The sequence below is a fragment of the Eptatretus burgeri genome, chromosome 5 (assembly GCF_056783735.1).
Source record: "Eptatretus burgeri isolate ZD-2024b chromosome 5, Ebu_testis_v1, whole genome shotgun sequence".
Classification (NCBI taxonomy): domain Eukaryota; kingdom Metazoa; phylum Chordata; class Myxini; order Myxiniformes; family Myxinidae; genus Eptatretus; species Eptatretus burgeri.
Genome location: NC_140965.1, coordinates 18,069,727 through 18,090,286, shown reverse-complemented (window position 1 = coordinate 18,090,286; position 20,560 = coordinate 18,069,727). Strand labels below are relative to the sequence as shown.

Here is a 20,560-nt window from a genome sequence, read left to right as displayed (position 1 = left end):
ATACAGTCCTGTACTGTGTACGAGTATGCACGTGTTACGATTACAGGACCCGACGTCGTTTTGTTTCCCGATTTTCTGGAACCTTTCGTGGTGGTGCACAAGCCGTGCTCTCAAACATGGATGGGAATGCATCATCCGTCTGGGTCAACTTGGTTTTGGGATACAAATGTGGTGCTATTACATACTTGGGGTCAACAAACAGAAACTTCTCCTCGAAGTGATGTTCACAGATACGGGCCAACTTTTCCAGGGCGTGGAGCAGTTTCAAAGCAGCCAACCAGACTTTGATTGAGCTCCGTTTACCCCACGGTAGAGAAAAGAATGAACATCTCGGATCCGATTTCTCAATCCTGGTACAGCCTGGAGCGCAACAACTTGGCATGTTTTATTTGGTGAAAGTGTCAGCGGTGGCAGCTGTGAACGGCCATGAAGCACTCGTGACGTCACACCCAAAGTTCAACGTTGCAGATTTCTCCAAGCTGCGATCTCTTCCAGGTTTTGACTCGAAGTACTAAATCGTGACATAAATTGGTATATTATATTTTGGGAAGTTTCTTTGAACTATGAATCACCTGCAATAGTTTCCAGAAGTGGTCTATATTTCAAAAAATACCGGTTTGGCATTGAGCAATTTTTTATAGCAAAGTAGCCCTTTGATGCAGAACAACCCTGGAGACATTGCAAAGTTCAATCGTGCGTGAAATAAATATCGCAGGTAATCCACCATCTTGCCTGCTCAGGTCAGGCCAGATCAGATCTGTGACTTTCTACAGGTATCATGTAAACTTGAACTAACCTGTTTCATGGTCGGGTTGTTGGTGACTAAACCGTCTCCCCCATTGGGTGTCCTGGTGAGGAGGGTGTATGATATGGACACCCAGCAGGATGTAAAACAAAACCTGTCAAAGTCGGAGGAGCTCCTTGTGAGCCAGCGGCCATCCATAACTAGTGCCCAACTGTGTCTGCGGATGTCCTCCTGCAGTTGGGTTACTTTTTTTTTTAGGAGGTTGGTGGCAGGATTTGCACTCCGATCGCCGTAAAACCCTTCATTCCGCAAAACACAATAAAACAGCAAAGAGAATTGAAAACCCACTCCGTGGGAGTACCTCTTGTACAGCTGCCCTCCGCAGGGCAGCTCACCAGATGACGGGATTGGGGCAAAGCCTTCGGGACCCACACTCTTTGATGATAGGAGGGAAACTATGGGGTAACATTCCCGGAGCAGATTGCGGTCGTGTGTGTCGGAGTGGTGCTGAGGTGTCATTCACCAGACGGCAGTCTCCTTGGGTTAACCTGAGGTGGTCCCTTTTGGTGGGTGCCTGGAATGTCCTATCCCTAAGAGAGGGGTTGATAACCCGTCTCTGTGATCTGTTATCCAAGACAAGGCATGGTTGAGCAGGCCAAAAAACATGGCGGCTTCAGACCCCAGCAAGGTTACCAAGGAAATGCCTTAAGACCCGAGACAGCAAGGTGGCCAAGGATCACCTGATAAAAGATATAATTAAATAAGGCCGTTAATTATCTTCAAAAGGTGTGTTTTAATTAACCCAAACATCCACTTTTCACTCTTGCACTTCCTTGGAGTTTTCTTAATATGCACACAAAGTTTCAGGCTACGAGGTTTTATAGTTTTGGAGTTATGGAGAAGACACACACACACACACACACATTTGTTAGTGTAGATTCGCCCCGAATCCAGGACCTCAGCACCAAAGTCGCACCAAATTCAGATACACAGTCCATTCGTTTGTAGTGATCCGTCAGGGGTTTGTGCAGCACATGCCCATCCACTCAGGCCTTGCACACGCCCACATGGTCAGGAGTTTGCAGTAAGAGCAGCTGTCCATTCGGTGATCTGAGAAAGTTCTCCAGGTATTTCGTTGTGCAGATGCACAGCCCTTTCTCTTGATGTACAATGTTGTGCAAACTTTTCAGAAGCCTTGTAAGCCATTTTCGGTAACAATGCTTATTTTCGACACACAATATGCTTTATGATGCCCTTAACACTGCCATTTCTCAGAGTTTCTGCACATGCACATCGAGCATTCTGGGATGGAATTGTCATTTCTAAAGTCCCATATTGGAGGGGTGTTTAAAAAACAAAATTTGTACAATTATTGAATATTACAGTTGTAATTATAATAACAATACTCATTATTTTTATTCTTGCTTTTGTTGATGTAATCAAACATCTTGCTTCATATATCATGGAGCATGTTCGTACTCCATATAGAGGGATGATACAGGAAAAAAATTGGCTGCCCATTCAAATGTGTACACAATGATACGCTTATATATTCCTATAGAGTGGTCATATGTATTTAAAAGGCATACTTTTATTCTCGAGCGTTTTCTGAAATACCAGGACTTAAAAATATGCCAGAATACATCGCTAAAGTACCAAACGAGAGGTGGCTAAATCGTCAATTTGTACTTATTCTTCTTCTGCTTCTTCTCACCTCTAAAAACATTATTAAATTGTAGCCCAGTATAACTCAATAACTGCTGAAGCGATGATGGTAATTCCAATGTGAGGAAGTTACTTTGTCTCTGGGCTAGTGCACGCAACCTAAAATTAAAAAAAAAAACATATAAAACCTTCATCGTTTTGCTGGGAAAAGGAATTGAATGTAAATGTGGACTCAACCAAACCAAACCAGTATTGTGGGAGGGGGGGGGGGGAAACGGACACTGGACAGAACCATTCCAAAAGCAATACATATGCAACCCATCCCCAAAATTAACGAAAACAAGTATCTATCTATAATTCCAGCAATCTGTGTGTCTGTCTGCCTGTGACCGCTGTTTCTCGACAACCACTGGTCCGATCTAATTGAAACTTGCCAGGTATATTGCTGGGGACCTGAGTATGTGCCTTTTCAAGGTTTGATACTAATCAGACAAGTGTTTCCCAAGTTATGGCCATTTATTTACCAAACCAATGACAGGACACGTTGCTGCGTAGGCGTGGCCGTTGGGGAAGAGATCCTCAGTTACCGATAACAGGACACGTTGCTTGGTGTTTTGCACCCACAATATCTATCTTCTATCTATAATTCCAGCAATCTCTGTTTGTTTGCCTTTTCAAGGTTTGAAATTAATCGGACAAGTGGTTCCCAAGTTATGGCCAAGTGAGAGCGCGTTCACCATTACGGGTTACAACGTACGGACTTCCGGATAGTGATGACTTACTGTATTCTAATGATTTCTCGATTTCTTATGCGCATTTATCGATAAACACAATGCCCCAATCCAGTCGTCGTTTATGAGAGCGAAGGAACGGCCTGTGTGGTTGTTTGAAAGTTTTTTTTTTTTTTTTGCACGTACGGCCACTACTGGCATGCGAGAGCGAAGGAACGGCCTGTGTGGTTGCTATTTCTGGCACGCGGTTTGAATTTTTTTTTTGCACGTATGGCCACGCACGTACGGGCACGCACGTCCGGGCATGCACTAGTTTAAGCAATTTAGAAACATAGATGGATTTAATCCATACCAAAATAACAAAATATATAAAACATTACGCATTTTATTACTGCCAATTGCAGAAGCAAGAATATATATTTTTTTAAACAATGGAAAAAATGGAGGGATGACATCTCAAAACAAGAAGGGCACTCTGTTGAGCGCATACCTTCCCCACGTAATTCCTGATTCATGAGAACATATTGGGTCCAATACATTTTTGATATATCTTGCGATACATCGTTTTTGGCCCAATCTCTCAATGGTGAAGAATCACTTTAAAAAATAAATAATTCTCGTATCCAGATCCGGATCCGGATCTTCACCAAAATTGAATCAATTCTTCCTCTTCACACACCCAACCTGCCCACCAAATTCAATCCGGATCTGTCCACAACTTTTTGAGATATCGTGCACACAAACAAACAAATGAAATTGCTCATTGAGCAAGGAATTTCCGGAATAACTTTGTCATATCTCCATGATCTCTGAAAAAACAAAAACCTGGAAATCAATTTGGTTCTCATAAGTCGATAGTGCTACTATTTAATAAGTTATAGCACTTAGTTTGGTCATGATCATAACTTGGAAGTCAATCGGACTTGAAATGGCGTTTTTATCGCAATTTGAAAGTTTTGACCCGACCTGCCCCCCCCCTGACACTCGACCCCCCACCGCAAAGAAGGGTGTTGGTGTGACACCCCAATGAGACATATGGTTGGATGCAGAATTGGAAGAGGCACATTTTGGATTTAGTTTGAAGTCAATACGACCATTTTAGCGGACGTTATTGCGAAAATAAGAATTTCGGTTTTTCGGTGACCTTGACCTTGACCTTTGACCGAGATTCACCAAAAACGACAAGTGTCTAAGTTGGACCATGGCCGACGTCTGTACCAAGTTCGGTCATGATCGCTGAAACGGTGTGGCTGCTACAGGGTAAACAAACACACAAACAAACAGACAGACAGACAGACAAACAGAATGACACACAGAATGACACACACAACCGACCAACATAATTGCCGAAATCCGAAGGATTCCGGAAATTAACAAACAGACAGAGAGGGGTGAAAAACATAATCTCCTTCACCTTCGGTGGCAGAGGTAAAAAATAACCAGGCAAGGTAGGAATGACACCACATTTCGATGCCACAATTTGATCGACATCACAATCCTCTTATGGATTACAATCATGACATCTTTTGACATTTTACTTTTGCTGTGTGATTGTGATGGAAAAACGTCGAAAGACGTCATGATGGTAATCCATAAGAGGATTGTGATGTTGTATTGTGGCGTCATAATGTGGTGTCATTCCGACCTTGTCTGGTTGTTGTTTTTTTTTGATATGTCATCCCTCTATGTTTTTACATTGTTTAAGTGTTTTTTTTCTTGTTTCTGCAATTTTTTGTAAGTAATGAAATGCTTAATGTTTCATATATTTTCTTATTTTGGTATAGATTAAATCCATCTCTGTTAATAAATTATTTAAATACTTGTTTTAGTTGATTTGGGGGGGATGGTTTCCATATGTATCGCCTTTGTTTTTTTTGAGATTTCATCCCTCTGTTTTTACATTTTTTTTAATGATTTTTTTTCTTGTAATTGTTTACACTTATTGTGAATCATAAATAACCATCGCATTATATTTTATTTGAACTTCACCATAATAATTATAAATCGGTAATGTAGATTATACAGATCGATCCCTCAGCATCACACACCTTTAAACACACTCTGCCCCTTCACAATCCTGTGTCTCACCTCAAAATACACCCCACTTGCACGAAATGAAAGATCTCAGGCATCACACACACCTTAAAACACACTGTGCCCCACACAACTTCAAACACACTCTGCTATGCACAGAATCCCACACATTCAGCATCACCGACCTTCGATCACACTCTGCTTGCTCACAATCCCACACCTTCTCGACACATTGCTTGCATACAATAATGCACATCCAGCATCACACACCTTAAAACACACGCTGCCACACATACAATTCTGAATGTACAACATCACACACTTTCAAACACACTCTTTTCATACACAATCACCCACATTCAAACACATTCTGCTGGCTCACAATCCCACACACCCATCATCGTGCACTTTCAAACACTCTGCTGTGACACAATCTGGTACATCGGGCACCACACACCTTCAAACACACTCTGCCTGCACACAATCTCGAACGACCAGCTCACACACTGTCAAACATAATGTTTGCACATAATCCAGCACTGACCCCCACCCCCGACATAGCAGGACGTGCTGCTGGGTGAAGAAAGGGAGGGTGGGGAAGGTTAGGAGTGGGGATTTGGGGGCTGGGTGGGAGGGTTGATACCCCCACCACCTGTTGGCTTTGCGAATGCAGCTTCCAGTCGAATCAGTTTGAACGCCAAGACCTCCTGCACTATCCATGTTATATATTGTACTGTACCTGTCTGTCGTCTGTCTACACGCGTCTCTCCACTCCCTCTCCCTTCACCTCACATCACAACCCCCACCCCCTATAATTCCTCCCCTCTCTCTCTCTCTCTCTCTTGCTCTCTCTATCTTGTTTGTCCCACTTACAGCCCACAGAGAGGACTATGTACAAGAACTATGCCCGAAGCCATAGACAACGATACGTGTCACAGAGCGCTACTGGTCGCGTACGAGATGTGCAAGCACAAGTCTGTGCTGTCCGATCGCTGTTTTGAGTTCGTGCTCGCATCGCCGGATGGGGCCCGCCCACGCCAGTCGTCTGGTAAGCATCTCTGGGAGTCCGCATGATGTGGAGCACTGGGAGCCCAGGGAGAATTGTAGTTGCATACACTGTTTGTCTCCTTCAGGTACACTTGTGTCGATCTCACAGCATGCTCATCTATGTTCACTGTTTTACATTTGTAGAGTGACCTGATGGAGTCCTATTGCCGTGAGCATGATCTTCAGTTATTCATAATGGTCTGCAATTCACCTGTTCATCTGCAAATAATTTTCACCATGTTAACGATGTCTGTTCAACTCACGTGCTAATCTGTAAATGATTCAGACCATGCATGTAAACGTCACTGGAACACTTCAATGTATATCGAGATCTTTGATTGTTTGCCGATTGCTGATGATCTGTTGCACCTGCACTGGAAGTTCTATCCATGATATATATATATATATATATATATATATATATATATATATATATATATATATATATATATATATATATATATATACATACAGAGTTGCCATGGTGATTTGATTGTTTCAAAAAAAAAATTAAGCAAACCCTAATGGAGTCATAACAAGAGAAAGAGACAAATTAGGTGAAAACACCAATCTTGTCTTTGACTTGTTCTGCCGCAATTACATAAAACATTTAACTGGGGATCCAACAGTTAAATGACGAATTACTGAAGAGTTTAAAGGAGCCATGTTGATGCTCGGCGTTCACTCACATAAGCTAACCTCCTGCGAAAAAGGTGTATTTGGGTACATGGTCATGCCAAAGGGTGCTGGAGGACCTAATTTATTGTCCATACCTTCTGAATGCATAGACCCCACAGTAGACCCACTCGGCATCGCTTCAAATCGTCAGCCAGATGAGATGATCCATGTGGTTCGTGTTCGGAAACCTGAGGATGTCCCCTGAACCATCAGGTGACCATCGGTATCATTCGCTCATGTCGCACACGACTGCAAGCTGCCAGTCCCTGTGCTTCGTAAGCAGAGTCTTGCGACAATGAGTGTGCCGTTCTTCTCGGAGGCTATTCAGTCAGTTGTCTTGTTTGCTTGCAATCCTTTGTGGACATTGAAGATCATGTGTATTACCTTTCGAAAAGGGTAAGCCTAATTTCTGACCGATCTAGTGACACATTCGCGCCCGAGAGATGTTGCAATGAACCAGCAGAGCGAAAAATTAAAATGCTATCTAATATATAAAGCTCTTTATAACCACTGACTGACTCACAAACTGATATAAATGTTTAGTACTCTCAAGGTGTGCGAGAAAACTGAATTGTCACGTACTGATACAACTCGAAGCCAACATCCCAGGAAAAAAAAAAAATCAAAAAAAATCGTAAAACAGTCTGAAAATATCCATAAATAAGTCGGCCGATGCAGTCTCGCTCTGCTCACGGTGGGTCATGTGACCCAAAACAATGGAGTTTTGCATTCAAACTGGTTGCCAGGCAATGCTAACACGTGCCTCTTCTTTCAGAAGTTTTGCCATATTTAGACGAAAAATTACGGGAGCTTTAAGCTTTTAAATAAAGATGTCATTTGAATCATTAATTCTAATTCTTGATTTACTTGAGTTCCTGTATGTAGCTGCTTGCAGAATGCAAGCACAATCCACTTCATCAAATACTTCAAGCTCTCTCACAATCCACATCATCAAACATACAGCTTATATTTATTATGTATTCACGTAGGGTGGCACCCAAATGTTTGCTTGCATTTCTGGAAGTATGCCCCACGAGGAAGAAATACACTTCTCTACTTTCATTTCGGTTTCATGGCATGGAAGTGCGACCATCTAAAGCGTTCATCTGGCTAAAGGACAAAGGAACGTATTTAATAGCTGAGCCTGAGCTCCAAGGAGAAAGGCTAAAGGAATAAATTGGGTCTTGGGGATGGACCACCACATTTGAGAATGAAAGTGATGGGGTCGTGAGCCTCACTCAAGACCTCGGCGATCCATTTCGATCGCTGCTTGTGTACTTTCACTCTTAGATACGAACCTGCCTGTTCACGACACTAGTTATTGTTCTTTTTGCGGATCAAAAGACAATAGGTCAGTTGAAAGGGATAGGAACACGCTTTCAGCATTTTCGAGTCAAATCCCATTCTCGAGCATAATCGAATTCAAGGAGACAACACCCTGCGATTGTTGCCTTTGTGTCTCACGCGACTCTCGCGCCACAGGTTACTGGGCACTGAGCCGTGGATACTCTCACTGGAGTGATAAACTGCAGAAGTTTAAAAGCACTTTAAACGATTACATGTCATCTCTTGCTAAGATGTTTATATTACGATATGTGATACAAATGGACCATAAAGTTCTTCCACTTTATAATAATAATATAATAATAATAATAATAATAATAGTAATAATTTTATTGTCATATAACTATGCATGTTTATGGCTTTGTCGAAAAGGTAGCTTTTCATTTTCAAAATCTGTATACACATTGGATAACAATCCTCCTGGGATAAGATTGATTGTATTTTGCTCTAAACAAGTCGAAAGTGAATTAACGCGATAAATGTCGTGTGCACACACATGCACCGTGCAGTGTGATTATTATCAGAGCAACTATAGGAGATGCCTCTTCATGGTAGTTGTACCCCAAAACGCAAATCATGGGCCAAATCATTTCTACTCTTCCCCGCTAGTTAGATTTGTCAGGGCAGTGCGGCCACGCATAGTCAGAGTGCCGATCAGTGTCCATGGACCAGCCCATCTCTCTCTCTCTCTCTCTCTCTCTCTCTCTCTCTCTCTCTCTCTCTCTCTCTCTCTGATCACAAAGGTGGAGGCATTCCACCTTGGATGTAGGGGATTTCTGGGTCACTCCTGGGAGATCGATTGGCCCTCTCCGTGTCCCTGTTCGAGAGAACTGTCGGTGGCTACAAAACAACAATAATAAGTATCAGAGTGAATATTAACCTGTTAAAACAAAAGTCAAGACTTGGAGTAAATTTGTGTTAAATGCAAGTCCTTCATTTACCACTTTTAGTATCCCGTAAAAGGAGTTATATTGTTTTGTCTGCAGTGGTGATGCCCTATTTGATACCATTTTGGAGTCTCACGCATATCTGGTCCAGTCAGAGGTTAGATTATATTGCCAACTGCCAATTTACCAAGACCACCAAGACTACCCCCTACTTTATGGTCTCATTCTTTCTGTTGGCATGTGCTTAAATAGCTGCTGCCCATTCTTCCAAGCTTTTCCTTCCGTTCCTCATCCTTTTCGGATTATCAGTTGCACCACACTTTGTTCCGGTCACGACCGTTTGTCCCAACTTGCCATGATTTGACGACTGATTCGATTTCAGCGAGGTCCAAGCATGGTTGTGCAATGGATGAGTAAGTGTAAGAGTGTGCCAGTTCAACAAATTTTGTTTCACGTCGGTCTGGTGTCCCGATGGTCGACCCCACCTTCTCCTCTCACCCATCCGCCGTTGAGAGCTCGTGTCTGGGTTTGATCTCCAACCCGAATGTAGACTTCCACCCCTGTACATCGCAGGCATTATTTTGCACCAATGTGTATCTGATGTCCCTCAGATGGGACGTTAAGCCGGCTGTCCCATATGCATTCCCTATTGCATATGAAAGATCCTGCAATACTTTTCTAAGAGTATACTATGGAGCCTGGTCTCCTGGTCTCTGCCTGGAGTGATCGTAAATTCCTGCTCTAATCCACAGGGGGCATCGCATCAGCGCAAAGCCGCATCTTAGCAATGATGCAATCAGCAGGATTAATTCGTAACCGAATCCCGATCTGATGTGCATTCTCTGAATAGCGATGACGAATAATGGACACACAAGTCCGTACAACACTTAGGAGGCAAGCGCAGCAATCACAAGGCTTTATGGTGTCGAAGTTTGTTTCCTCTGTCATTTGTTCTGGAGACAGAAGATCAGTCAAAGGATTATAACGATTCACATTCGGTAATTGCTTTTCTGATTTCAAACTTATTTTATAGGCACGTGGTATTCCTACGCATGTACTGTCTCTTGCATAGAAAGTTAAAAGGTTTTTTAAACTTACCCACTCACAGCTCTTTGTATGATGTCACAAGTGATTTTCAGAGTAGTTTTTGGAACCTTTCGTAATCCCGTTTGTCCAATCAGGTACAAAGCTCTCCTTTGATCTACAATCTCAGAATTGGACCTTTTTTTGTTTGTGCAATTATTAGCTCACCTGGATTTTAGTCAGGTGAGCTTATGCGATCGAGCAGTGTCCGTAGGTGAGTGAGTGAGTGAGTGAGTCGGTAAACACTTCAGTCATTATTGCTTGAAACAAATACACGATTTTGATGAAACTTAACCACAAGCTTCATATCTGATGCCTCATGGAAGTTTATTGACCGCATCAAATTCTGCGCTCAGGGGGTAACAGAGGTTTTTTTTTGACCCCCCCCCCCCCACAACACCAAATAGGTATTTGCTCTCTTGAAAACTACACACACGATTTCGATGAAACTTGACCACAACCTTCATCACCCATGATGTACCAAAGCTTGTTCATGCCATTAAAAAGTTCAGGGTCTAAGAGGGTCTGCGGTGGGGTTTGAGTGACTGTTGCTCTTGATCCAGGTGAGCTTCAGGACATGCGGTCCTATTTTTGTTCATTACCTTCATAATTATAATTGCATTCATCGTTATTCTTATTATTGTAATGAAATGTCTTGCTTCCTCTACAATTGCTTGTCGTGTTATTGTGAATCGTAGATAATCATGACATTATATTTTGTTTGAACTTCACCATAATAACTATACATTTGTTTATAAGTTTGGAATGTAGATATAGAATGATTCCTCAGCAAGTTTGTGGTAAGGTTTTGATTTATTTATTTATTTAAAGAAACTCCATAAACACATGATCGGTGTAAAGTTTGTTCCGATGGAAATAAACGTCCTTCATAGTTCAGGGAATTAATCCTTTTCATCTTTTCTTGTGTTTTCACGAACAACACCGAATAGAGGCAGCACCGGCTAACTAGTCATCAGTGTTGGCTAACTAACAACACCAACGGCCCTTATTAGCCGCCACAGCACATCTCGTGTGAAACGGCCCATATAATTTTTTAATCGCGTCCGTATTTATTTATTTCCCATTGAGCTTCAGTGTGTCTGTCCAGATAACCAGGGAACCACTGGTAGGCATGGATGACCCACAAAATATGTAATGGAGAAGAAAGTAAATACCTATGGAATTTTTTATTTAATGCCATGAACAAACTTTGGTACATCACTGGTGATAAAGGTTGTCATCAAGTTTAATCGAAATTGTGTGGTTTCAGAGAAGAAAGCAAATACCTCTTTGGGGGGCAACCCCCCCCACCCCACTATCGACACCTTTAGACCCCGAATTTTTAAATTTTGTTTTATTATTAAATCGTGTGAACAATCTTTGGTTCATCACATGTAATGAAGGTTGTGGTGAAGTTTCATCAGAATTGTGTGTAGTTTCTGAGAAGATAGCAAATACCTCTTTTGAGGGGGGGGGGGACAACCCACCTATAGATCCCCTTCGGGCCCAATTTTTGTAATACCATGAACAAACTTTGGCACATACATGGTGATGAATGTTGTGGTAAAGTTTCATCAAAATCGTATGCGTAGTTTCAGAGAAGGAGTTGAAAATATTTGTGGACGGACCGACGACGCGCCATCCCATAAGCTCCCTGGAACTACGTTCCATGTGAGCAGAATAAGCAGACAAACATTTCTCTTGAACCGATTCATCAATCAACGTGAAACTTCAAAATTATGATCTATTAGTCATGGGGAATATATGTTTTTAATTTCAAGCTGATCGGACGCATGATCTGGTAGCCATAATTATTTGATATTTTGAATTTGTGTTCAGGGATTTAAATCAAACTTGATACAAGTATGTATAATGATGCAATAATGTGGGCAGAGGCATATCTGGTGACGTCACAACGTCGAAGAGTGCCCCTCATTTTTAACTGTCGTTTCCATCAAGTTTAGTTCAAGTACACAGACATGAATGGGCTTTGCATTTTGAGATGCTTTTTAGATAGTTATAACATTACCTTTCATTCACTTATAACATTACCTTTAGCCTGGTGTTGGCTTAGTGTTTAGGGTGGTGGCTTGGGATCCTAGGGTCCTGAGTTCAAGCCCCGTTGGGCCGCTGAATTAATACACCAGGAGGTTGATTCAGCCTGTCATCCTTCCGAGGTCGGCAAAATGAGTACCAGTGCACTGGAAAGGGGGACACTGCATCAGCGGCATAGCCACGTCCCAACCAATGATGTAACCAGCAACCACAGGCTGCACTCGATAAAGGGAACATTACCTTTCATTCACTTATTACCTTTCATTCAATTGCAACATTAGCTGTCATTATGTTATTACATTATCTTTCATTCACTTATAACATTACATTACTGTATCTTTCATTTACTTATTACATCATCTATCATTGACTTATTACTTGGTGAAATCTTTGATTTTGTCAAGTATGTTGGTCTGTTCCGTTTGTTACTTACGAAATCTTTATATTTCATAAGTATATTGATGACTTCCTTCCTCTGTTTGTGTGTTTGTTTGTGTGTGTGTTTGTGTGTTTTTCTGTTTGTTTGTAGGCACGATAACTCGAGAACGGAAGAAGCTACCAATGTCAAATTAAACAACGTGATTCAGGAGGGCGATGGCTAGCGCTGATTACATTTTGGTCAAAATTGGTCAAAGGTCAAGGTCACAGTGAGGTCAAACCTAATTCCGTAAATTCATGTGGAGAAATGGAGTATTTTTGCTTCGGTCAACGTTACAAGTTGTTTTTAACTTCGATTTTAATTTTGTCTTCGGTTTTTGCAATCAATTCGGACGCTTAACACTCGGTGGTCGAAATTCTGGTAAAAATCGGATGTTTTGGAGACGTTTTAAGATTGTATAAAAAATATTTCACTCGCCGCGTCACGGCTCGTCACGTGGTGCAGCGCGCTCGAGCAGACGCGTCGTTGAATCACGTAAAGGTTTTGCGTGTGCGCGCTGACGGTGTTTTCGATAAAGATGGTGTTTAAAAGTTATTTTTTATCCCAATAAAGGTTATCGTCGCATGCCTGACTCGATAAGCCGTCGGATTATGTCAAGATTGTTGGTGGATGGCCGAATATTACGGTTTTGTGACTTTGATAAAATAATATTAAATAATTGCGTGGAGAAATGGAGATTTTTGCTTCGGTCGACGTTACGATTTTTGATGGTTTGGTACAGAATCATCGTAGAAACTTCTGGTTTGCGTCGCTACCTTCTCGAGAGACAGCTTTTATTAGACAAGGTCAGAGGTCAAGTTGACGATTTCGTAAGTACCAGTCTATGACTGCTTGTTTGTTGGTTTGTTTGTTTGTCCGGTCGTCTACAGCCCAAACGGCTGGACCAGTCATTCTTAAATTTTTCCATCTGATAGGCAATCCACCTGAGACGGTCCATGTCCAAACCCTGTCTTAATCAGACTAAACGTCACGACGTGACGTCACACAACGTGAAAACACATTTTTGGACATAACTCAGTGACCGGAAGTCGTAGCGACTTCCTGTTGACGCCAAAACAAACTTCAATGGAATATCTAAATGTTTTAAAATGCATGTTAGTACAAATTATACACAGTTTTCACAAGCGTATGACGTCAAAGTTTTTAGCTATTGGCGTGATTTAAAAAAAATTATATTCGTTCTACAGGTCACAATTCTTAACCGATTTGGATGAAATTTTAACAGCTGATAGAAATCCACAGTGCAAAAAGATATGTGACTTTTGGTGATGTTCAATATCAGGATCTGGATTCTGCATCACTTTATATTATCGCCCATTATAAACCAATGGGGAATTTTGTGAATTACACATGGCTATTTCTCAAACAGTTTTGCAGTTATTATATTGAAAATTATACTGTCTATTTATGCATGTAATATTAACATGTGTACAAAGTTTGATCGAAATTGACCCAAGGTCAAGGTCAGGGTCACCCAAAACATGAAAAACACACATATAAAATACACATTTTTGTTTTACAACATATTTCAAACCTGATAACGGGATCGTAAAGCTGGTTGAAAAGCAATGTTCCTCGGTATTTTCAAATATTTTCTACGATCATAATGAAGGCAACAAGCACCGATGATAAGTTGTTGAATGTCACATGGTGGCTTTAAATGAGTTGTGGAAATTTTCAATCTGCTGCCGTTACCATGACAACGCGCGCCTGATAATTGTTATTTGTGACGTCGCGTCATTTTATTAATGTACGAACAAATAAACACCACAAATAAACAATAAACATTCCATGACATTACAGCTTGGACCACCACACGGAAAGGTCAACTAATTCGCCAAATGTCGTGCTAAGCACGATTTTTCATTACATTATCTTTTATTCACTTAAAACATTATCTATCACTAGCAAGGACCTGCGGAACTCCTGCACAATGTAAAACGTGATTTCAAGTCCTCAGCTTCCCTGAAGACGAACTGAGACACCCAGGTTCACAAAGAATGACCTAGAACTCAGTTGAGATCATGTGATGTGGCGTCATGCGAGAAGAGACAGATGCATGGCCATCCAGAGAGTCGGTCGACAAACCAGATACGATTTTCCCGTTTGGAAAAACAAATCGGCTGAGACATCCTCGAATACATGCTGCGGTGGTATATATTGGGTCGCCGAAATATGTGACCCTTATTGTCAGTAATTCTGTCTGTTTGTTTGGTTTTCGTTCATTTGTCATCAGCATAATTGGTAGTAAACGTGGGCGGATTTTGACCAAACTCGGGTGGTAGGTACATCTTATGACCTCGTGCTTTGGAAATTGTGATGGTTGCTAGGGACGCTTTGGTCCCCTAGCAACAACCGAAAAACCTTCAAAATCGGTACCGTTCACGCGAAATCAATTCCGAAAGCCATTATCCCACGTCGGGTTATGAAATTTGGCACGAATGATCTAGAGGTGATGCTTATTCAAATATAGTCCGGTTTTTGTGATATATGGAATACTTTACCCACAGCGCCCCCAACAATTAGGGTATGCGCGAAAATTTAAGGCCCCCTAATGACCTGGTGAGTGAATCGATACGAATGAAACTTTGCAGGTTCATGGTACTCAATGAGTACAACAACTTTTCCTCAGGACATATTGACCGATTTCGCTTAGGTCAGGGGTCAAAAGTCAATTAGTGCAAAAATCGATAATATGCGAGAGTTGGAGATGCCTTTGCGCGAAATGCTACTCCTCTTAGGGTTATGGTCGGATGGTCATGAAAATTCACACTAATCATCTGGAATACATTGTGCACAAACGATCAAGCCAGATTTTCGATTTAGATCATTGTTCACCCACAGCACCCCCTCGAACTTTGGGGATTTCCGATTTGAAACCGCATTTTCGGTACTTTTCATTCAAAAGGATACCGAGTAAGTTATCAGCATATGGATGAGATTTGATATGAATCATCTTAAGGTGATTCCCTATCCGCTATATGACATTCATTTTGCTCTATATCTTATAGTTTCCATGCTCGGCGACCCATCGCCGCCTACTGGCTTGTCTTTCATTTACTTATTACATTATCTTTTATTTATTTATTACATTACCTTTCATTCACTTATAACCTTACTTTTCATTTATTCACTACATTGCCTTTCATTTACTCATGCCATCACATCAGGGATTTGAACACTGGTTCCCTGCATCATGATTCACGGGTTCAGATGGGAACAGAAACAGGCTAACCCAGGTGATATTGCAAACAAGTTGTTTAAACAAGTTGTTAAAAGTTAAACAGATGGATGGACTCATCCACAGTGGGCCCCAAAAGACCTTCCCACTCATTTAGAGGAATTCCTACATCCTGAATTAACACACGGGAGGCTCTTTATCGTTCCAGATGTGACACTCTCGTTCTGATGGTCTGATTGTTAATGAATCCGTGACTATAATCATGCACTCATATAGGAATGTGTTACTATATCACTTATGTAGGAATCCAATATTACATTGTTCATATAGCAAAGACTCCATGATAATGGAAGCATCTATGTGGCTATCTGAACGTACTCTTACTACCTCGATCAACGTATGTGGGATGCTGCAGCCTTTTTAAACACCAATTAAACTCTCGTGAACCATTCCTGCTTCATTCTCAGCAATATGCTGTACAGGTGGGTGTTGAGCACAGTCATAGGATGCCTGGGTTTCACCATGGTAACCAGCCTGCTCTTGAAGCAGCATCGTAAAATGGGGACTTTTTATAAATAAATAAAAAAAACAGTCGTGCGATTGTGCGTGTGTGCTTAGCAATTACAAAGTGTATGTATCAATAATTATCTGAGCCTGCAGGGTGATGTATTTTAAAAAGAAAAATTCAATGAATCAAAATGTATTCATTCATGTTTTGACAAGTATTTATTGCAATAAGACTGTTTTTCTTGTTCTTTATATGCTGAAAGGCTCCATAAGTCTTGCAAAGTGTATTCAATTCGCTATAAATATTAGCATCTCATGGGTTTAACCTTGAATATCCATCATGCAGAACACGTTGCACGGTGTGCTGATTAGACTGTGGTTAGGGAATCGTAACACATTGTGGTTACCATATAAAGGAAGTAATTTTTTCTAATATCTATACACACACACACACACACACACACACACACACACACACACACACACACACACACACACACACACACACACACACACGCACACACACACACACACACACACACACTTGAGAATGCATTTTAAAAAGAAAGTCCGTCTGAATTCTTTTCTTCAGGAATTAAATGACACGATCACCGACCATTCGTTGCTGACCTTTTCGAGCCGAAATGGATTTTTCACTCTGGGTTTCATTGCACACGTGATTGTTTCGTTTTTATAATTCCATTCCCATGTCCATTGTTGTTTTGTGCCAACATGAAAGCCTTTCAGTCGAACGTATCGCAGGTGCCTGCAAAGGCAGAACTGCTCCAAGCAGATCCTCAAGCACATGCAGAAGCTTTATTCAGCACCACTCCCATCCCTACACACTTAGAGATTGCGCACACACATTCTTACACACCTAAAGAATGCGCACGCATGCCTCGGTACACCTACAGACTGCACACACCTTTCTCTAAACTCCTACAGATTGTGCACATCGATCTATGCACAATTATAGACATTGCACACACATTCCTACTTGCCTCCAGACTGTGTACAGCCCTTCTTACACACCTACAGAATGTGCACACATCCAAGCACACCTACAAACGGTACACATCCATCCCTGCACACCTATAGATTGCGCACATCAATTCCTGCACTCTTGCAGCCTGTGCACACACGACTGCACACCTATAGACTTCACACACTTTTCTCCCCACACATGTACAGCCTGCACACACCATGGTATTCTGGGCAGCATGGCATTCACATGGGAAGTAAAAACAGTAAACAAAAACATAAATGATTCAACAAAATTTCACTATTGCTGAATTCCCCAATAACTCTATGAACAAGGAATAAAAACGGTTTAAACTTGATGGTATTCATGGAATACATACCCCACACAGTCTTGAGAAGGACTTGGTGTGAGCCAACTTTTATTTTTTAGGTTTTTTTTTCCTTTGATCCAATATGGTTGTCAGACCACATGACCGATGACATCATCTTTATCAAACCATATTTCCCAAGGGTAGTTGATCAATTAGTTAAATTTTACATTGATCGGTAAAGCGATTTCTCCTTCGATGATTTTCGAAGATTTGCCCTTGGATCCAACACGGCTGCCAAGTCATGTGACACATGATGGTCATTTTTAATGAAAATCCCATTCAAATTTCATTGTAAATAAGACGAAATTTGACAATTTTATAAATTGCTGCCTATGTTGACCTTTTGACATGTTGACCTCAAAAATAGTTGGTGGTTGAACTTAGTGACCTGATAGGCAAATCCTGTTCAAATTTCAAGTCAATTAGATGAAAATGGACAATTTTAGAAATCTGGCCAATGTTGAAATTTTGGCCTATGTTGAGCTCAATAATAATTGGTGGTTGAAGTCAGTAAGTGGATATGAAAATCCTGTTCAAATTTCAAGTCAATTGGGTGAAAATTGACAATTTTACAAATTGCAGCCTATGTTGACCTTTTGGCCTATATTGACCTCAAAAATAGTTGGGGGTTGAATTCAGTTCTTCAAATTAATGCAAATTCTCTTCAAATTAATTAAATCGGATGAAAATTGATGATTTTAGAAAAATGGCCTATGTTGACGTTTGGCTTTTGTTGACCTCAAAAGAGTGACTACTATATCACATGGTCATGTCACATGTGGTATAGTTTCAATTTCCTCCGCCGAACGGTTTTCGATGTACGCTCTTAACAAAATGCAAACACATATGGCATACATACGTACATACGTACGTACATTCCTGATTGCTTAACTCTGCTTTTCGCTTCGCAAGCGCAAGGTAAATGCAAAAGGATGTAGGGATGTTATTCCAATAAGTATGTAAACAAGCTTGGGATGGTCACAAGAAATAATCATGTGAAACCATCCCTACATCTTTCTTTGAATAGTGCTCGTCTTTAAACAAGACAGTGTGAAAAAAAAAAATCTCTCTCTCTCTCTCTCTCTCTCTCTCTCTCTCTCTCTCTCTCTCTCTCTCTCTCTCTCTCTCTCTCTCTCTCTCTCTCTCTCTCTCTCTCTCTCTCTCTCTCTCTCTCTCTCTCTCTCTCTCTCTCTCTCTCTCTCTCTCTCTCTCTCTCTCTCTCTCTCTCTCTCTCTCTCTCTCTCTCTCTCTCTCTCTCTCTCTCTCTCTCTCTCTCTCTCTCTCTCTCTCTCTCTCTCTCTCTCTCTCTCTCTCTCTCTCTCTCTCTCTCTCTCTCTCTCTCTCTCTCTCTCTCTCTCTCTCTCTCTCTCTCTCTCTCTCTCTCTCTCTCACACACACACACACACACACACACACACACACACACACACACACACACACACACACACACACACACACACACACACACACACACACACACACACACACACACACCTTTTTTTTTTCCCACAGCGATTCCTGATTCATGAAGAATGGCAAATCAGTGAAAGGAGAAAGGGGGTAGGTTCCCAACAGTTCCTGGTTCATTGGGGAATCGTTTAAAAGTATTTAAATATTTTCAAACGTGAATGCACATGATTAAAGTGTCATAAAAAATGCTTACAAATAAAAAAAAGACAACACCAGATCCCATTTCCAATGCTTATTATCCTCGCCGAAGAAGAGGGTATTGCATTTTGGTCTGTTTGTTTGTCCACACAGAATTTTCTAGCTTTTCTCCACAACAGCTTGTCAGATTGAGACAAAATTTTCGTCATTGGTGCGACTACACATGTAGAATGTTTAAATGATAATTATGAGATCATGGGTCACGTGGTGTGGCGGCCATATTGGGAAAATGGGAAAACTTTGGACGTCTGTATCTCTGAAACAGCACCAAGGAAAAAATTGAAACTTGGCACATAGCAAGTACTCCTTATGGGGAATGTGACTTTTTATGACGTCATAGGTGCCTTCATTATGACGTCATAATTGCATATGTAGAACGCTACATCCGATCAGTATGAAAGTTTTTGAGGGTCATCTCTGGACAAAATGGTCCAGAGAAAAAAAAATTGATGTCATCGGTTACCTGATTTGGCAGACACATTGTAAAAAAAAAAAAAACTCAAAAAAATCTTCTTCTCTGAAGTGGCTAAGCAGATCGAGGCGAAACGTTACACGTATGACCGCCTGTCCATGAGGAACAAAAGGTTCACACATATGTCATAGGTCACATGGTTTGGCAGCCATATTGGATTTCCCCTAAAACTTATAAAAACACACCACTCAAAAGAAGTTCTGGCAAGGGGCTACAATCTCTGATTGCTCTTTTTGTTGTTGAAGGAATGCGATTAAGAGTTCATTAAAAATGATTGCCCAACCATACCGTAAAAGTAAAAAAACACAATAATGAAGATCCTGATGAGTCACTTAGGCCTAAGTCACATTTGCTCTACGGCGAGGATGCGGCGGCCGTACGCCCTCTGAATTGACAAACGTGCGGCGGTCGCAGAGTTTCTGAGGTGGCCTCAGGGTGGCCCTACGCCGTTTGGCTATATTTTACAGGCCGTAAGGTCGGCGTGGAATTATAACGCGGAGTTATAACTTTTTTCATTTCTACGTCCGCCGTAGCAATTCGACAAGCCGAAAAAAAAAAAACTGGTTAAAAAAAATAAAAATTAACCCATTCGTTACCGTCCGTCTGGCCGCACGTTCGCCTTAGGGCCCCCTGCGGTTGCCTTGCGGGCACCTTGAGGCTATCTTGCGTCTT

General features: G+C 41.3%; 1 protein-coding gene across 3 annotated transcripts in view; it reads left to right on the top strand.

Moving 5' to 3' along the window:
• Window positions 1-20,560, top strand: part of LOC147025943 (synaptotagmin-10-like) — a 184,791-nt gene that overhangs the window by 65,440 nt on the left and 98,791 nt on the right. For all 3 annotated transcript variants that reach the window (XM_085880868.1, XM_085880866.1, XM_085880867.1), the window contains one exon: window positions 6,051-6,223. In XM_085880868.1, the coding sequence (XP_085736994.1) occupies window positions 6,051-6,223 (173 nt within the window). The remainder of the gene's footprint in view (window positions 1-6,050; window positions 6,224-20,560) is intronic.